The following is a 21,134-nucleotide window of genomic DNA, read 5'->3' on the forward strand; positions in this document are numbered from 1 at the left end:
GGCAGAGAAGCATGCCATGCAAACCCATTATGAATTGCAGATTTTCATAAATGAGACTCTTGCCTTCCGACTTTTTAAAGGTAAGCTTGGTTGGCTATACTGCCTGTTTGCCTTGGTGGTCCATAGTATAATTTTGTAGACACAAAGTTTGCACCGTCTCAGAAAATGGGTCCTTTTTATTAACTAAGTTTCTAAACACCAGGGTTCAGAAGAGAACCCCAGGACAAAGGGAGTCACCCTATGTTCAAGGAGAGATGATATCATTTGGAAGTCATTTGCTCAGGGAAGAAATAGGAGGGAGAAAACATCTGTTGACTGTTGGGAGGCTTGCCAAGCAAAACAGGAGTTGCGGTTGATAGTTAGGACATGCTAACAAAACCAAGGAAAGTAATAATTGTGTATAGAAGCATACAGGACACATACTACACATAGTTTTCAAAAGATGACCTTCAAACTAACACAGCTGGAATTCTTCTGAAGTATGGTTATCTATCTTTGCTTTGCATGAAGAAAGTAGATGAAAACGAAACCATTTTTAGTTAAATATTTTGCACAGAAAAGAAAATTCACTTTGTCAGCTGTTTCTCAGCCTTCCAGATGGTTTGAAAGACGTACTTGCACTGGAGCTAAGGGAAAAAAAACCTGTGAGACAGAAAAAAATGTACTCTTGTATTTCAGATACTGCACAATCACAGAGTAGCCAGGTTTGGAAGGGACTCTGAAGATCAAGTCCACTCCCTCTGCCAAGGAGAGTTACCTAGGGCAGGTGACACAGGAACGTGTCCAGCTGGGTTTTGTCTCTCCAGATGAGGAGACTCCACAACCTCCCTCAGCAGCCAGTGCTCTGCCACCCTCAGTATAAAGAAGGGCTAGTTTTAGTATTTGGGTAGATCTTTGGGTGATCCATTCCTTCACCCTGTTGTTCCACTCTTTTATGGACAATTACCACAGAAGAAACAATGTGGCTACAATTACTCTTAGATGTTAGTTAAACAAATATAATTTAAAATAAAGACAGTGCCAAATGTTTTCATTTTTTTTCCTTTTCCTTTTTTTTCCCCAAAATATTACTGAGAGTATTCTAATGATTCTCTTAAAAAATCCTCAGCTCACAATACATTGAGGTGGGGAAAAATAATTAGCATGAAATGTAAGTACTAAAATTAATTAAACAGATTGGACGAAATTCCCCTGTGCTGGGTAATATAACAATGGAACCTTATAAGTAGGATATGGGTAGCTGCTCATCTCCTTAGTCATGTCTGTCTGGACATCTCATCAGGAGAAAACTCTTGCTTTATTTCAACACTTCACCTGTGGTCTCTGATGGTATCAGGAAATGCTGAAACACAAGAAAATTGAAGGCAACGGTCTGTTAAGAAGACTAACACGTAAGTTTAAGGATTTATGATAGACTGGGTCTCCAAAAGCTGGGACAAGTCTCCCATAACTTTCCATGGTATCTTAAAAATAAAGATAGTGAACAAAAGGAAATTAAATATCATTTCCCCTCAGCTTTAATACTGTTAAGATGTATTAAAAACCATCAAGAGTCTGAGAAGTATGGCTGTAGTTCCTTGATGGTATTCCTTAATTCCTGTATCCTCTAGAGCTCTCTAGTATTGGTAATGCTGAAGTCTGTATAAGAATAAAACTCCCTAAGTAACTGAAAAGAATTTTGATGAGTTAAGTCTGCCCACTTTCACTTCAGAGGTCTTCTGAACATCTTCACTCTTTTATGTAGAAGACATAAACATGCTTTTAATGGACCCACTGCTACTTAATGTCTTCTGAAAGTTGTGGCCAAATAGAAAATTTAGGCAAAGCCCACATTTTCTAAAACTCCAGGGACTGACTATTTTAATTTCAGAACTTTTCTTCCATCCTGGTAAGGGGCTGTGTAGATCTTGTACATATCAGGGCCCATGGAGGACCTAATTATGTCCTCAGCTTTACTCAAGGTGATTGCCAAAACCAGGTGTTCTGAAAGAATATTGCCCACAGAAATATATGGACAGGCTGGGAACTGCCTCAAAGAGGCTCCAAGTGTGAAATCAAAGGGACAATGAGGGGATTGAGGCCAGTAAGCATTACAGGGATGAAAGTGGATCTAAGATTCTCTCTTGCAGAAGAGAAATGAGCGTCCTGAAAACAAGGAGCCAGGGAAAAAATGAATTCCAGGTTGGACAGAGACCCAAGACTGATTATATAATTCTCCGGATTTTGAGGAATGACTGTGAACTCTTTTTTACCCCTGAGAAAGGTGTGAACTTGAATCACCCCAAGTAATTTGAGCTGCCTCCCTTTTCCACTCAGTAGCAATTTGAATGGTTTTTTCTTTGAGGAAAAACCTCATAATTTAAATTGTGTATCTCTAAACATATATGATTTTATATAACTGTTGAGTTTTACTATTGTTATTTTCATTTCTTCAGGATGAAGCTCTTACCAAACAGTTTGCTTGCAAAATTTGTCATTAAGCATAGTAGAATAAATAGGCATGGATAGGCGACCTTTGTGGTGTTTTGGGTTTGCAGATCCTCTAAAACTTCATTTCATAATTCTTTGAACTGATGAAATATGCCAAGTCTTCCCCCCCAATTTAATTTTCTTGCTCTGCCAGTGTATTTGTAACTAGGTGGAATCATGTGTTATTTAAATAATGATTCCTGTCTGAAAGTAATTTCTGCCCTGTTTGTGGAAGAACTGTTCATGCAAAAACAAAACCTGTGGCAGCTTAGGATTTCTATTTGAAATCCTGAATGGAATAAAATGACTGGAAATAAAGCCTCAAAATATTGTGTGTTGTAATTCCTTGTTCTGTGCTAAACATAGGACTCTGAGTTATTAAAGGGTCCAAGTTCTGGCACAAATAGTTTTCTCCTTCCTTTTAATAATTGCCTGTGTTAACCAGACATGGTGACAACAAACTTTGATCCTTACAGTGGTATTCATAAATCTCCAGGCTGCATCCAGTCAAACCGTTTCAGGGCTGGTGAAAATAAGTTGGTGCTTGCTAGATTTATATGGATCTGGTATAAGAATAGAAAAATATGAATGCATTTTGTGTTGTCTCTTGTGAAGGAAATTTGGAGTGCTAGTCTGGAAGATTAATATTGTGGTTGCCTTCTTATCAACAGTACATTAGAAAGCACCAATATTTTTTCAATAATGAGAACAGAATATGTCAAATAGTATGCAATCCCTGGTGCCAACATGCTTTATGTAAATATTTGCAGTAAACTATTTCTTCATAATAGATTGTATATCATATACATATATAAATATAAACATGTGTCTATCAGAATGCTGGAAAAAATCTCGTTTATATAAAAATCTCGTTCCTAATTTTTCCTGAGACTTTTTTTTCTTCCTTCCCATCTGGGTTTATAACTATATCTGAAGTATTATTAAAGTAATAAAGGAAATGGCTAAAATTCCACTAAAGTAAGGTAAATATTATTTTTAAACATTAGATTAGAGTAGATCTAATCCAAACCTGCACAGTTATGGATTCAATGCTCTCCACAGCACTACCTCAATTCCCAGAAAGAATGATTGTAAGCTGAAATATAATATTCTGCCAGGAAATCACTAGTTCCGAGTTATTAGATTCCAGCCCTGGTTGAGACTGAGCAAGGAGACAGCACAGGAAGCACTCAGAGTTCTTTGTAAGCGTGGCTTAACATTTTTTAAATAGTATACTTTCAAAGGTAGTGGAGGTGATGGACTGCAGCAACTAAACTGCAGGTGCAAAGAGACCCTCCTGTAAACTGTGATTATTTCTTCCCTTCCTGTTGAAAGTGTGAGCACAAGTACTTAATTTTGTTCTCTAATGTTTGGAATTGAAGTATTTATATTTCTTGCAGTTTGAAATAACCATATCTATTTTTGCATGAATCTCTGTGTGTGGGATGCAGAATGTTATGTTCTCTTTGAGCAGAGCCCACAAAATTTCAATCTTCACTAAACAACTTCAGCCTAATTCAGAAACATGGCCCAAAAAGCCTCTAAGGTTACTGAGGTTGCTGTTTGGTGGCATATTCTCGGTGCTAAGAAGCTTTACAATACTGGTTAAGAGGATCATATAGATAATTCAAACCTGAAAACAAGTAGTCTATAATGTATCAGTTATGATTTATTTTCTTTTAAATCAAGGGAATACTGGCATTTTTCTTTTAATTAAGGAACATCTTTTGGAGAAAGCATCTGTTTAGTGAAGGCCAAGAAAAACATTCTTTAATGTTGCTCTTTCATCATGTGGGACCTGCAGTTCAGGTATTTCCTGTTCTTACTTTTTCTCAGTTGTGTTTCCCAGCAGATGACATCCATCCTATTTATTTTTCAACATAAACCCTAATTGATTATTCCTGGAACAATTCTGCCACTTACATTGGACTCCTCTCACAGATCAAATTCTGTACTGGTCAGACTTAACTAGAATATGACACATGACTGAAAGGCTGTTTACATGGAATTATAACAATTTTATTTCTGTTAAGTGAGAAGTGGGCAGCTATTATAAAACCCCCTAAGACATTTTCTGTTGTAGCAAACATTTGCACTGCTGGTTTTAGTAGGGATAAAGGACTGCCTCCACTATGAAGAAACAGATTCCTTTCCATGCTTTGACTATATAGTAAAGAAAAACAGTTATTCTTTTTTCTCTGTCTCTAACATTGAAGTTATTGATGGAACCATGCTCTGGTGCTTAGGTAACTCCAGGTAATGCTGTCAGGGAACAAGCAGAGTCCTCTTAGCGCTCACTCTTTCTCTTTTAATAACTATCCCTGAAGCTCTAATGATCATTATATGTACACAAACCAGAAGAATCTTAAATAGTATTTACTCTGGCAAGTGTCCTGTATTTCAGGTTTCCCTGAGATTTTCTATACCAAGAAATTTGCTATCCTTGATGGCAACCTCCAGGCAAGTCTGTGACACTGATTGGTGTTTTTAAAAAGGGTCATTCAAAGGTTTGGACTAAATTTGCATTTCAGTCCTTCTGGTAGACTGAAATGTAAATAAAGATACTTCTTTACACTTGCAGTGTAAAGAACAAGTGTGTGAATTCACACAGTAAATTCAGAAGGAAAATATTTTCAAAAATGCAAATGAATCAAAAATACACATTTCTGTGATTTCCTTTCCTTTTTGTCATCAGTATTCTGTTCAATTCTGGGGTCCAATAACATTTTACATCACAATAACCATAATAGGGAAAATGGTGAAATGGTGGCATAGATCTAGTCCTACTTCTATAGAAGAAGAATATATTTCTGACCAGTGTCTACATTTTTTCACTGGAATCTTCATAAAAAATTTCAGATTTAGTGAAGGAAAAATACTTTGCAGAAATTCTAATTTCTGTGAATGCTCATTTCAGAAAAACACGGAGAAAAACCCATAGCTACAGTTTTCTTGTTGATCTACTGAGTTTTTAATAAGAACAGCTGGATAAACTTTTTTCTTAAGTTAATATTATGATATTAGAGGTATGAGATGCATCTCTGATGTAATCTTCATTAAATAATCATGTTGTTTTCCTCAGTAATAAAATTCATGCTAAAATATTTGGGCTTGCCAGTCAAAGCAATAGAAAATAAAATAAGGAGCCTACAGAAAAACACAGGACTGTTTCATTTTTATTGGATCTTGTGGAAGGATATTACTTCTAAAATTGCAGCTCTGCTACCTCATCTGTCAGGTTAATTTCACCCATGTTTTCCATTTCCTTCTGTTGAAAACCATTAAAAGGCTGGTATTTATTATGAGGACTCATTTTAGTGTACTGTTTATTTAAGACAATTGATGCAATGAAAGAATTAGGTTCTCTTTTTCAAAAGCTCCAAGATTTTCACTACCCAGATAGTTAAAATTTGGCCTTCCTAAAGTGACCTGTTAGTTAGTTGATTTTGATTAATGTCATAAATATTCTTTAGGTTCATTAATGTCATAGTCTTGTAAATATCCTTGTTCTTAAAACAGGTTGAAGGTTGTAGGCTGTTTATTTTCCTTCTATACTCATTTAACACAGGATACTGCCCACCTACTATCTCCACCTCACTGAAATGGACAGAGTTATAAACAAGAATTTATTTACCATGAGCATTCCGCTTGTCTGGTCCCTTTATCAAGGTTAAGAAAACACGAAAACATCAAAACAAGGGGGGCTGCCCGATGCCGAGCGCTGGCAGTGGCCCCGGATGGCTTGCGGGACCGAGGGCAGGGAGAAGCCAGCGTCCCTCTGGCAGCCAGGGACGGGCAGCAGCCGCCCTGCCAGCCCGCGCTCGGCTCGGCCCGCCAAGGGCCAAATGCGGTATCTTGTGTCCCCGCAGGCTGCCTTCTGGTACGGAAGAAGCAGAAGACCTAGAAGATCTGACTGCTTGAATATTTTTACTGCTTGAATGTCATGTTTTGAGGCCGATGCACTCACCTGCCAGGTAAGAGAGCAGAGAGAGCCGGGCCGCTGCAGCCGCGGGGCTGGGGAGCCTCCCGCGGTACCGCTGAGCGGGCAGAATGGTGTCCGTGCGCATAGGTGCGCCCAAACATTTTTTAACACTGCAGTGGCATTCTCACCGCCTATTTATAACAGCTGTACCCTTTAATTTTAAAAGAAAAATACGTATTTTATCCCGTAGGTCCTGGTAGTGTTTGTTCGCCAACTCCCTGGCTGGCCCGTGCCGTGCCCTCCCACCCGGGTCCCGGCTCTCGTTGCCCCGGGCCCTCCGTGGAGCCGCAGCTCCGGACCCGCCGCCGGGGGCGCAGCCGCGGCGGGACAGCAGATGGCGCCCGCGCACCGCCCGTCGCGGGGCTCCGCGGCCTCCCCGTCCTGGGAACCGCACAGCCCATACCGGCGCTGGAATCCCCGCTGCTCCCTGTCCTGGGAACCGCACAGCCTGTACCGGCCCTGGAATCCCCGCTGCCCCCCGTCCTGGAAACCCCACAGCCCGTACCGGCCCTGGAATCCCCACTTCCCCCTGTCCTGGGAACCGCACAGCCCATACCGGCGCTGGAATCCCCGCTGCCCCCTGTCCTGGGAACCGCACAGCCCGTACCGGCCCTGGAATCCCCGCTGCTCCACAGCCTCCGCCCCGGGCGCGGGAGGCGCCGCTTGCACGGGCGGCTCAGGGGGATGTTCAGACATTCCGCCTGTGGAACCCTCCAGGGGTGGCTCTCGGCGCAGGTAACTCGCAGAGGGCTGCACAAAGTAGCCCCAGCAGCTGTCCTCTCGCTGCCCGGCCAGGTATCAAATGGGAAACAGCTGAGGGGAAACCACCTTTTCAGGTGTTCACTCCTGATATAAAGAGGTTAAAATATTTCAAGTGTAAATTTCAAAAGGTAGGATGAAAAAAAATGTCCTGTCTATGCACAGGAGGATCCAGGCAGAGATATGCTTTTGCCTCAATGCATTTATTAAAGTGCATACTTAGACCTAGACTTTTAAAAATGGTACCCATATTAGCCTGTATCAGAACCCATATCAGAACAATATATATATTGGTGTTGAGAGGTTCTCCTGTGTATTTACTAGTATTAAAATATTACTTTATTTAGAGGTTTGCTAGTTTATAATGTAGAGCAAGTCACAATATGACATCTTCAAGATCTTGGATCTGAAGTGAAAGAATCTCAAGAGCAGTAACAAATACTCTGTCAAATACAAGAAGTTGACCTTCCAGTACTATGCTTTTCTTTTTAAGTACCATTTTCTTTAGCAATGGGCCTGATAACAATCATGGGAGATTTTGAAGAAAAAAAAGCCATGGTTTTTAAGCTTTAAAAACATTTGTTTGCTTCTGGGCAGGGTTAGGTCTGACTGGGAATAATGTCTTCCGTTTTGGAAATAGAGATATGCGAGGTTTGTTATTGAGACATTGGAGGCAGAGAGGGAGATCTTGTGGTCTGAAACAACTTCCAGGGCGCTAATCCCACATCCTCTGCAATATTTACAAGGCAAATAATTTATATGTAATCTGGCTTTACTCAGTGGAGCTCCTCCTGATCTATACACTGCAGTAGAAATCATAAACAGATATTCCACATCTGTTTCTGGTTTTGAACATGGGAAAAAAGGAATCAAGCCCAACATCTAAGCCTCAGTCCATACAGTTTAATATTCTAAATGAGACATATCTCCAGTAGGATGAGTTGCCTGCTGTGGATATGTGTAATAGTTAATTAATTAGCAGCCTTTGCAGACACTTTTTTAATTGCACAGCACAAGAAGTACGGAGCTATCAGTCACTTCAAAGTACCGCCACTTAGCAGTGCTTTTCTGTCTTTCCTCAGTTTTAAAATCCATGTGTTTTTTTGTGGTTCAGTCTCAGATGCAGTAAAGCTGCAGCACTAGCATTGAGACATATCATAGCAGGGTTTGTGGCCTTTTCCAATGACTAGGTTATATCATGGTTATAGTTCTAGATGTTAATATATAGAATAAATGACAGGCCCTGAAGTAAAGCCCTGTAAACACTGAGCATTGAGCGGACCATGACATCGTAATTAACCAGATGGGCAAGGTTCCAGAGCTTGCTGTTGTCACCAGTACCTTCTGTAATTGCAGCTTTGTCCATGGTATCTTCCTGCTTCACTTTTTTCTCTTTATAGTTCAGAGAACCAGTTAACCTTTTTAGTAGAAAACAGTTTTCTGGTAGGGGAATAAAATCTGACAGCTAAAAATTGTAACTATCAACATTGATATTTTACAGAGCCTAAATCGTTATATGCATCAAATGTACTTGACTGAATATGACAGTTCTGTCAACAGGGGATTAATGCCTAGCAGAGTTTTTTTTGTGTCAATCCTGCTTATTCTTATACAGAAGCCAAGGGTGGCAGAGAAGGTAATTCAGGGCATTTTAGTTGTCTCAGAAGCTGAACAATTCCCTTTGCAAAGAGCTGGTTCCTGTATCTGGAAAGTATTTGAGATGTAGTATGCTCCCTGCCTCAAGCAGAGTAAGAACTGTGTTCATTTACGGCATAAAATGGAAAAGAGAGGTGGGGCATATCTGGACTGGTGGATTTGCTGAGTTGAAAGAGTAATTTTGGGACTTTAGGCCTCTCAGAGCAGTTCTGTTGCTGGATGTTGGCTCCCTGCATCTGGTAAGAAGCCCATCCAAACAACTGTGCTTGTGATGGAGACACTTTCAGAAGTAATAAATAATTATTAATTACCTCTGAAATTAAATAAATAATAAATATTAATAAATAATAAATAATTACCTCTGAAATAAGGGATAAGTAATGAGGTACATATATGTATTTAACTTCAAGATAGGATTTGGGTCTTCATTCAGACAGGAGTCACTGAATGCAATCACAGAATGTCCTGATTTGGAAGGGATCGACAATGATCACCGAGTCCAGCTTCTGGCCCTGTACAGGAGAACCCCAAGAATCTCACCATGTGCCTGAGAGCATTCTCCAAATGCTTGCTGGACTCTGACAGGCTGGTGCTGTGACCACTTTTCTCAAGGCCTCTCCCAGTGCACAGCCACCCTCTGGGTGGAGAACTTTTGCCTAATACCCAATCTAAATCTCCCCTGACACAGATTCATAACATTTCCTTGAATCTTATGGGTTTTATGATTTTTATGACTTTGTATTTTATTTTTATTCTTTATGACTTCTCACTGTTATGAGTTCTTCTGTAATTGTTATTTGTTCAGTGCTTCTAAATTAAGTTGCTAACTTTAGAGTGAACTTAATAGAAAATTTATGATTTCTTAAAAACTTTTGCCCTTTTCCTATACTTTCAAACTACAAGAAACACATTGAATGCTCTGTAGTGGTATTTTTAATTCATTACTTGTTTTTAAAAACTTTTAGCAATGAAATCTGTGAGCAAGTGGGACACCAGATCTCCTCAGGAGGCTTGTACCTTTAAATGTTAAAATATAGTGAAGACTAAGGTTTTGTAATCTTGAAGTGGAGTTGTGTGGAGCATCTCTAAAAAGAATTATGTACTTTTGGAAATATTGCTGATTCCAGTGCTATGTTCCTCATATAAATCCAAGGCACCTTACCATAGTTTGTAATCTTAGCAATAGTGACAATAGCTTTTGAGGCAGACAGTCTCTTAGAGTTGTTTTACCACAACAAATTAAGATTTCTTGCTTTCCTCCTCCATCTACATCCACATTATATGGCACAAAGGAATCTTTTAAATTATAAATACATATAAAAGGAAGAAAAAAATATCCAAGATTTAGCAATCAGATTTTTTAATTAACTCTGCTTTATTCATTCATGCACAGACACAGTTTGCCATGTACTGTAATGATTGATTCAAACCATGATCCTTGTCTAATTCCATTATCCCAACCATTGAGATATAGACCCTGAACGTGGTATCTGTTTTTCTTCTGTCTTAAAAATTCATGCCAATTTAGTTTTGTTACAGGAAAACACATATTCCAATTGTCTTGTTCGAATACCAAGCACTGTGCCAAAACCAGGGCCATGCTGAGGAACTCCCTTTCTCCTCAGGCTTTAGTGGTTTGTATTAAATGAAATCTGGATTCACAGCTATTCCACTGAGGTTTTTCAAAACCTTTCTTAAAATCTTTTGCCATTTTTGCTTTTGTTGACCTGATGCTCTAAAATTATAGAGTTTGCCAGGGCTCTTACTACTTAAATTAGTGTCTAAATTATCACAGTATCATGCCTTTCTAAATTATAGTACTATAATTATGGTGCCAGATTACATTAATCTGTGATTTATGATGAACAAGTAGTAAACATTCTATCACTTTGTGATGTATGTGTAACTGCATTTCTCTGCTCTGCAAAATACCATTCCATTGTTATCGGTATTTTCTGTGGTGTACAGAAAATCAACTTGTCCTTCATTCATTCATTTAATCCATTCACTGTAATTTGAGGCAGTCCCAACCTAACAAACAAGCCCTGATGTTGCAAAAAATTACTTTAATTTTAAGTTTCATTCCCATGTGGTTGATTGCATGTGGAAAAAAAAAAAAAAAAGTAGTAGATAAACATACAGCACATGATAATTGCTTTTTTTCCAACACACCTACTGCTGATTTACCCCATCTTAGTTTTGTGGGTTTGGCATGATAAAGGCAGTATCATGCTTTGAGAAGTGAGACACAAGCTCTTGTGGCAATAGCCATATTTCTTTCTGCAGACATTGAAGCAGAGGGCTGGATGTGACCAGAAGAGAGAGGGATTTTAAGGAAATATTCAACATACAAGTGAATCATTGATATAAACTCCTGTTTTGTTTAATCCCATTGTGTAAATGTAAAGGTCTGAGTTGCTACTGTACAGAACTCTCAAAACACTGAATCAGCTGCCACAAAGCTCCTTCCTCTGTCTGATATTTAGCAGTATCTCATGATCAGGCTGCAGATTTGGTGAAATGTGGGTTCTTTCTTTCCTTATTAGTAGTGACAGCTGGAGTGGGTGTTCCTACCTTGTGAAGAAGTCCTGCTGGAGGCCAGCATAATCCTCCTAATCCAAGGAGGGCTGTGTCTCCCCTGTGTTACCTCTACTTTCTTTTACAGGATCAAGACTTACAAATGTTGTTGGGTCTTTTTAAAGAAAGGACTTCATTTTAGAAACAGAAGTATTTTGTTCCTTTAATGAATCAAAGAGATGTTTTAACCAACAAAAATGAGTAAAGGACAATTCAATTTATCATCTCCAAAAGTATTACAGAATAAAAGTTATTTCATTTATTATACAGTTGTCTCTGGCTATCACCATGATACTAGACTAGTCTTTTTTCTTCATTTTACACATTGATAAAAAAATTAATGTGATTTTGAAAAAAATCAAGCAACAATTTTTATGATTCATCTTTAAAAGTCATACCTCTAGACAAGCATGTTAAAACGGATACTTTACAGTTTTAACATATTTCAGAGTTTCATATTCTCTGTACTAGGAAAATGACAGTAGATAACCAGATTTATGATAACCAGACAGATAAAATCTGTGAAGTGATTAACTGTGAAGTGATTCCCCAAGTTTGCCTGGAATTTAATTTATCTGCAGTTTTTATCCAGTAGAGGTTATGATACTTAAAATGCTGAGGGCTTGAAGGTTGATGTTCACTAGACAACTGAATATCTTCTCTGTTGAAGAGGTTTGCACATAATCCTCACATTTTTCTTGTTGAAAGAAAGACTTGTAGTCCAATCTAAAGGTGTCAGTGTTAAATTAACTAAATTTTCTTGGTATAAAATTATGATTAAATCAAGGACTGGAGTGTTTCTCCACTGATTAGGAAATATTTCCCCCCACCCCTCCCTAACTAAATAAATATGTAAATGCATTTTTTTAAGGGAAAATAATTTCAAAGGAAGAAAAAATTTGTTCAGTGTTATAGGAAAAACTTTCTAGTGGATTTATTCAAGTCAGATTTCTAGGGAATAGGAAAATGGCAGGGGATAGGTGTTTGGTTTTTTTTTTTATTCTGAGTGAGTGCTTTCCATTGCACAGTAAGTAAAAGAGATTTTTGCCAATTTCTTATTTCATAACTTTGTGCCTTCACTTCTTTAAATACTATTTGGAAATGCAACATGTAGGAATAATTGAGCCAGTTTGTTTTCCTAGTCTTAATATTTTTTTCATCTTAATTTTTGTCTTTCACTTTGATTTCAAATCAACCCAAATTTGGATTTTTATGTTCAATTCTGCAGCTAAATTGACAAATTAGTTATCTGCAGCTTCACAGTTACTCTTAACATTTTTTTTACCCAGAGGCTCTTGGATTAAAACTTTTTTCTGTGTTCAAGCCTATATTTCTAGCAAGTTTTGTAGTGGCTTCATGTGTGATATTACAGCTGTGCCCCTTGAGGTGATAGTCTTTAATGCTGAAATTTACTTTTTGCTTTTATAAAATTAGCAAAATGACAATTTTATTATTAATAAGTCTTCATATTAAATAACATGATGTTCTACTTGTCCTCAAGATGCATCATAATTGATTCTTTCTAAGCATAGGTACATATTAATTTCATCTCACAGTGCATTTGTAAGCTTATTAATAAGGTCAAGCCTTAACATCAGAAACCTCCCTGCAATTTAGGGGGGCTTGTCTTATTTCCTGGTTAAGGGCCAGCCTTTTACTTCTGTGAGAGCACCTTTGCCCTTTTGAAATTAGGCTATGGCTTTGCACATTAGACAGTAATATCAGTTAGGAATTCTGGCAAGAGTTTTCTGAAAATCCAGGTGCACAGCATCCCCAGCATTCCCCGTGTTTGTGTTGGCAGTCACAGGCTCAAACAATTCCAGCAACTAAGTGAGGCATGCATGCCCTTCCCTTCCTGAGACCATGTTGGCTATCCTTGATTCAAGATGTGATTTACTGGCTGTTATACCATTTTCTCTTTTCCAAGGCTTTCCCCAAAACTGGTGCAAAGCTGCAAGAATAAGTCTATAGTTTCCTGATCAATAGGTCCTAAAAATGGCCTTATTTTGATGACACATTTTCAATTCTTTTCAGCCTGTATTCCTTTAGTTTCTTTTGAGTTGCAAAAGCCAGAATTTTATATCGAACTTTCTTTAGGGTTAACATTTGTCAGGATTTGCTGCCTGTAGCTGAGAAATCTAGAGAGCTTCAATGCAATCATCTGGTTCAAAGGAGTGGTGAAGGGAACACAGATTAAACAAGAGGTTTTATCACTGGATGATGAAGCAAACCTAGTAGAACAACACAAATTCCTAGATCTTGTAATGAAATTGGTGCTTCTTCAGAAGCCTACATGTCTCAGATCATAAAATCTGCCAATTTCTTGCCCTGTTAGCATCTATGGGCTTTTGCTTTTATAATTGAATAATACTTGTAGCTGAAAAGATTTTTAGATAAAACACAATTTAGAAGAGAGGCATAGCATCTTTGACTCATCCCTCTTTCATATTTGTTCATCATAAAAAAAAACATAAACCTTGTAAAGCTCATTTGACTAAAAATTGAAATTAATATTTTGTAGAAATAAATGTGGTAAAAAGGTAGAGATTTGCTCAGCAATTAATGTAGAAGGATGTCCAACCTGTCATTTTCTTCTCCAGTAATTTTGCAAATAATTATCTTTTTAAACTTTTATAAACTACTCTTTTACTAAGAAAAGCCCAAACAAAGAAAAGGTTGCCTATTATGAATTTTGAGTTGCTCTTTGGAGACTAGAGTATTTTCTTAAAAATGTTCTTTTAACTGTCTGTATCAAATCTTAGTAGTAACCTTTCTCCTTAGCTGTTGTTTCTTGAAGCGTGTTTGATGCATGAACTTCAAGGAAAAGAATAGAATTATGAACTTTTTCTGCAAAATTGCTAAAAGAAATTCTCAACATTCTGAGCATTTTGCTGTTAATTCTATGTTGCTTGAATGTAATTTTGAAAGAGAAGAATAATTGTGTTTGATGTGCAATATTCACTAAAATTAAAAATAATTGACAACAATAACAAAACCCCCTAGAAAACAGATTGGAAAAACAGTATAAAATTTGGCAGAGTAGAAGATCTTTCTTTTCATAATTTTTCTGATAAATTGAATTAAAACTCACAGTTGCTTTGCATATTATTCACACAAGGCCATTTTTGGCCATAAGGTGTTGCCAAGTAATAGAGATCCACATTTCATTTTTTAGCTCTGGGCTGCCAAATTATATAAGGAAATGTTTGCCCTCAGTGTTGTTCTTTTCTAAATTATTTGGAGTGCTGTGTTTCAGTCTCCTTTGGGTCTATTAATTTTACAGAGGTTCTGTATTCTGTCCCTTCTGTTCATCTTCCAATAACAGCAAATGTCTTACATCCAAAAATCTTTTCTTCAGTTGAAGCAGATAGATCACTCAATTCCCTGATTCCCATTACCCTTCACACAACCTATGCCTGCATTTTCCTGCCAGGAAAAAACCTTTTAGGAATCTGTTTTCCCCCTGCTCTTTACCTTCATCCTTGATTGGTTTTCCTTCTTTGACTCACTTTTTCCCCACTCTCTTACAGTGATATAATAGTTACATGCACAACAAAAAAGGATACCAGAACTTACAGTGACCCAGATGACTGTTAAGAAAGGAGTCTGAACTGGAAGATTTAAAAATGCCCTTTTTCTGTCAAGATAAAGCTGGTAGCTTTCCATGGAGCCTTTTAGAATTGAGTAAGAAGTTCTGTTATGTTGTAGTTAGTGAAGTGGGGTCGTGAAAGGTTGTCTGCCTTTAAATGAAGAAGCAGAAATCAGCTGGGCTGACAAATCCTTATTTTCAGAAGTAAAATGCTGTGTAAATCAGTTATGGAAATGTGAGATTTAATATACCTTGCCCAAATTAGCTCTTTCCTGCACACACTTAACTAAATATTTTGCTGTGTTTAAGTAGCTGCAATTATATACTGAATGGAAGAGATCACAATATTAAGTTACACAGAGCCATCACACATGGTGACATGAGGGATGTTATTAATTTCTATTTTCTGAGAAAGAGGAATGATGCCAGAGTAAAGATTCCTGAGCTACAGTTAGCGACTGAGAAAATAATTTGGATATTGTGTTTAAAGGGCATATTTCACAGCATTTTTCACTTAATGATCCCAGTTTCCAGAAGAAACCCATGCAGCTCTGGGACCTTAGGACATATGGGATCTGCATCGTTGTTGCTGAGTCCCACTTCTGTTTTAAAAGGCAGCAAGATAAACAGATATGTGACAGGGGTTTGACTTATGTCATGCCACAAATGTCCCAGGTTTAAGGTACAGTTATATCTGTGTTAATCTAAGCATCACAACAATGTAAACAATGGTATGTGTGACTAACAGTGGAGCTTTGTTGAGAATATTTGTACCAATTATATTATGAATGATGGAATTTCAGGCACGTGTTTGGATTACCTATCCATTTCAGTAGTTTCCTGTTGTTGATTCTTTCTAGCAGTAATTTTTTCCAATTACAGGAATCGTTAGGTTTTTTTTTCCTGGAGACACTAGGCCTTTAGTATGGGTAGGAAAAGAGTCTGGATGGTTTACATAGCCATATCCTCAAAGGGGCTGCTGCATAGGGTATCTTTCAAAGCTTAGCAGAGTGCATACCACTGCTAGAGGATGTAGAACATCTCAAGGGTCCCTGTGGCTGTTTAACTCTTTGAAATAAATGGTTCCCTCCAGCATGAGAAGGAAAAAAACCCACATTGGTTTTCCAAAGCTGTGCAAACACATTCATCCAAATAACACTGATCAATTATGTAAAAAATGAGACATTTTAGGGGCAATATGCAAATGAAGGGAAAGAGGCACAATTATTTTATTTAGTGATCATTTTTTGCTTAGATGAAAAATATACTAGGAAAAATCAGCTGCTAAAAGAGATACTCTGCTTATGCAAATGAAGGAAATGGGCTTTTTCTTTATTGTTTAGAGAACCAGAAGGTGCAAAAACCAGGCCTATTTCCAAAAGCACACTTTTTTTTTTAATGGGGAAACAATGTTTTCCTAGAAATGTTGATCACTCTGTTTGTGGACCAAGATACCCTTTTGCTAACACTGCTAAAGACATGATATTTATCCTAAACATGAATGAAATTTCAGCTATCAGTGAAAATTCTCAGCAATAACATCAGTTTGTAGAAATACTATTCTATTCCCAAGCCTGATTTCCTTTTATGACAAGGTAACCCAGCTCGCCGATCAAGGGAAGCCAGCTGATCTAATATATATGAATTTCAGTAAATCTTTTGATACTGTGTCTCACAGTATCCCTTTGGGTAAAATGTCCAGTCTAGATCTGAATAAATACATCGAGGTGTGTTTGATGATGAGTGAGCAACTGGTTCATGGGTTGGATCCAAAATGGGGTCACATGAGACTGGCAAGTTGTCTGTAGTTCCTATGGGGTTCTGGAGGGTTCCATTTTGGGGAAATGACTTGAACACAGACCTGGAATGTGTACTAGGTATATTTAATGAGGATACTAAACTGGGAGGAGCTGTTGACTCCCTCAAAGGCAGGGAGGCCCTGCAGAAAAAACTTTGGGAATCAGAGGATTGTGTAATCACCAGCCACATGAAATTCAACAAGGGAAAATGCTGGATTCTGCACCTGGGATGGGGCAACCCTGGATGTATGGACATACTGGGGAATGGAGAGGCTGAGAAGCAGCACTGTGGAACAGGACCTGGTGGTCCTGGTCTGTGGCTAGGTGAACATGAGTCAGCAGTGCCCTGGCAGCCAGGAGGGCCAGCCCTGTCCTAGGGTGCATCAGGCACAGCATCACAGCCAGGCAAGGGAGGGGACTGTCCCCTCTGCTCTGAGCTGGGAAGGCGTCACCTTATGTAAGTATAAGAACACTGACTTTTTAGAGATAGTCCTGAAGAGGACATAAAGGGTGGATGAAGATGGGAAAGTTTAGAGGGGAAGCCATATGGGGAGGTCACTTGTTCATCCAGGAGGAGACTGAGGAAAGACTTCAAAACTGTCTCCAGCTTCCTCATGAGGGGAAACAGAGGGGCAGGCATAAATCTCTTCTCTGTGGTAACCAGTGACAGGACCTGAGGGAATGGCCTGAAGTTATGTCAGAGGACATTTATGTTGGATATTAGGAAAAAGTTGTTCACCCAGAGGCTGTTTGGTCATTGAAACAGGCTCCACAGGGAAATGGTCACAGCACCAGCCTGACAGAGTTCAAGAAACATTTGTGCTCTCAGACACATAGTGTAATTCTGGTCCTGTGCAGGGCCAGGAGGTGGACTTCAATGATTCTTGTGGGTCTCTTCCAGCTTAAGATATTCTATGATCCCTTAAGTAATTAGGAGTTTTGGGGTCAGACTAATGCACTCCAGTGCTGTTTCTATCTGCTTTTTTATTTTCCAGGTATTCTTTAATGAAAAGTGTTACAGAATTGTCCTGTAGAAGGTGGTAAATGAATAATAAGGATGTAATGTAGGGCATTGTCTAAGTGGAATGAAGAAATTTGAACTCTAAGACTGTCTTGTCAACTAAGTGATAGTTAGCTTAGAATTGCAATGTGGAATTCTATTGCTTACAAAATATGCAATTTCCATTTGCTCCACCCTGTTTTCAGTTATATGCGGCAGTATGATTTAAAAGCAATAAGGCTTTCTGAAGATATGCAGGGGTACCAAAGATTAGTTTAGTGTCTCTCTTTGACCATGTAATGGTCAAGTACTGAGCAAAGGCAGCTCTAAGAAAAGAATTTTTTGCCTGATGAGCAAAAAATTTTTGACTAGTTGTTTACTGGTGTTATGTAAACTTATAGGTCTGTGCTCTTACCTAAACTCTTGAAACTGATGGGTACTTGCTTGCTTAGCATTCACATCAGCAGCAGGTACCCACCTTTTTCTAGACTGAAAATGGCATTTCTAGTAGTGTTTTAACTTTTATTGTCTGAAATTTTCCTCTAAAAAGAAATATGAGCATTTTTCAACTTATGACCTAACACTGTTCACCCCCATGTTTTATAGATTGAAATAAAAGCAGAAAATGGAGTCTTCAGAGCACAAGGATTTGATGAAACAGAAAAATAGTGCAAATGTTTGCAAATCTACTTAGCTAATTTGAGTATTTTTAATCTAAATTCCTCAATGTACATGTAAATAATCCATCCATCACTCCTTACAGGATTGTGTGACTGAGTTATAGTTCTGTCACTGAAGTCCTAAGGAAATCAATTTTTTCAGATGATAAATTTCATTTGCATTTTTTTGACAAGTGGCTTCTTTCCCTATTGAGTGCAAAATATCTGATGTTTTTGGACCTGAATTTTCCCCTAGAAAATTTTTCTTTAATTTTCTACTATGTGAATCTCCTCTTCCAGTATGTATCTGTGTGGTTTTTTGAAGTGGTTCTTTGGACTGTTAACTGAGTACCATGGTATGTGATGCTATTGTTCCTTAGATGACTGAAAATAAAAAGAATTTGCCATGCACGTTGGAAACACAATACTGGAAATTATTTATGACATAAATTTTACCAGAATCTAGGGCTTTCTGAGTCTTTATAACAAATTTTTGAAGGATTCTTAGCAACTCAAGAACTTATGGTAATATTTCATCTGAAAGGTTATATTTTCTTTTAAAAATTGACAAAAAAAATAGAGGCATGGTATTTAAAAGAAAACCATATTATCTGGACCAATTAAAGCAGCATTGAGACCTATCATGTGGATGCTGCTTCTATAACTGCATGAAACACGTCATTGTCTAGGATTTTGTTTGGGCAGGAGACAAATAATTTGAAATGTGGGATGGATATAGTCTCCTACATGAACACTTTTATTAGAGAAGAAGCATTTGCTTACTTTAACTTAGAGCTCTTCCCAAGTGATGCAAACAAACTTCAAAAAGCTTTGTGGTATTGAAAGCAAAACATCTGCATTTAAGATCATGACTGCATTATTTAAAATTTACAATGAAACTGTACCAAAACAAATCTCTTGTGTTGACAAGGCTGAGTTCCACAACCTCATGTGCATGGTCAGCAAAAATGAGTGATTGAAAAAGCTTTCTGTGCTCCACCAAATGAGTAGTTAGGAATGGTGGATTTGAAAGGGAGTAATCCATGGGTAAGAGAGAAAATCACTACCTAGTGGGCACAAGTAAAAAAGGTGTAAAGTATGACTGTTTTCAGCAGAAGAAATCCTGTAATTATATCTTATATTTACATCTCTATGGAAAAAGGAAGATCCATTTAGTGGTATACGAACATGACTTTCATAGAACACAGATGATGAGAAACAATGTTAAATGAATAGCAAACTGAAATTTCAATATTGCACATTGTGAAAGAAAAATACAAAAATATTTTTAAACTTTCCTTCTCCTGCATCTGGATCTTGCCCTTTTCTTTTTAGTGGTGTACATTTTACCTATCTGCATGTTAATGCATATGTTTAATGCAGACTGTAATTGCTTGTATAGGTTTATAAACAAGCTAAAATAGAAAACTCTAGAAATATTGTCATCAGGAATACTTTTCACCACTCTGATACCTGATATTTTTCTAGAATTTTGGGTGTGATGCCTTCTAGCAAAGAGCCAGGAAAAGCTGTATTCTGTCTTGGTGCCAGTGTCAGCTTGGAGCTATGACTGATGCTTTTCTGAGCCCCTGTCAGCTGTGGCCACAAAGGCAGCTCCTTTGGAACTTCACCAACGGGTATAAATTAGAGCAGACTTCAGGATGCTGGAATTTGTACAGAAAAGTTGGCCAGGCACAGGTGTGGCCTCGGGCTCTGGGTCCTTTTGCTTAGGCTGGTATAAGAGGACTGATCTTCACACTTGCACATGGCAAGAACGTGAGCAAAATTATTTGTGTTTGTGGATAAAATAGTTCAGCTCATTTTCTTTTTTAGTAACAAAGTTCAGAAGGTTTTGTGAGATGTTCCTTTTACAGTGGGCTTATTTCCATGATAATTTCTAAGAATGTAATTTCTAAATATGTGTTTTTTATTTTCCCCAAAGATGTATAAGCAGTGATCCTACATAAAAGTGATCTTTGATAGCAATAGGTTTTGCATGGATTCATTTCTGTTATTTATGAATTAAAGGATCTATATATTTTTTTTCTTCATACCTTGATGTATTGTGTTATTTTACTTCTGGCAAACATCGTATAAAATCACTAAATGTGCGTGTCTGACACAAAATGGAAGTGATTACTAGAGTCCTAAAGGAGAGGTGTAGTGGTAATACACATCCTAAAGTTTCAATCTGACCAGCAGACAAAAGAGAACTCCTTCATGACCCTAAGGTGAAGAGTTTTGTATTCTTAGGATATTATCTAGGTATTTAATGGGATTTTTTTTTGGTTTTATTGTTAAATATAAGTACTTGGTTTGTGAAGAAAATGCTTAAGAAAACTGACAGGTAAGTTTTAGTGAAGCATAGCAACACACATGATATACTTTAGAGAGTCCTAGAACATGAAGCCATCTCATGCAATATCTCAATTTCACATTAAATGTTTTGTTTTTCTTTTAACTGAGAGGTTAAGTCAGCTTGCTCCTGCATTTCTTATGGTATGGACCAGAATGTGACTGTATTCACTCCTGAGCAGCCATATGGTTTGTACAGTTTACAAATGAGACATTTTCTTCTACAGACATCTCCCTTTTTACTTGGAAAATGAACCTGAAATTTATATTTTCATTTAAAATTTGTTCC

The 21,134-nt window shown here is 37.8% G+C and overlaps 1 protein-coding gene across 1 annotated transcript in view; it reads left to right on the top strand.

Annotated features, from left to right (window-relative positions):
- The first annotated feature begins 6,322 nt into the window (after positions 1–6,322).
- Positions 6,323–21,134, top strand: part of LOC135448683 (chromosome alignment-maintaining phosphoprotein 1-like) — a 108,391-nt gene continuing 93,579 nt past the window's right edge. Inside the window, exons 1-2 of the mRNA XM_064714901.1 lie at positions 6,323–6,443; positions 6,642–7,186. Of these exons, the coding sequence (XP_064570971.1) occupies positions 6,408–6,443; positions 6,642–7,186 (581 nt within the window). The 5' untranslated portion in view covers positions 6,323–6,407. The remainder of the gene's footprint in view (positions 6,444–6,641; positions 7,187–21,134) is intronic.

Source organism: Zonotrichia leucophrys, chromosome 5, assembly GCF_028769735.1.
Source record: "Zonotrichia leucophrys gambelii isolate GWCS_2022_RI chromosome 5, RI_Zleu_2.0, whole genome shotgun sequence".
Lineage (NCBI taxonomy): Eukaryota > Metazoa > Chordata > Aves > Passeriformes > Passerellidae > Zonotrichia > Zonotrichia leucophrys.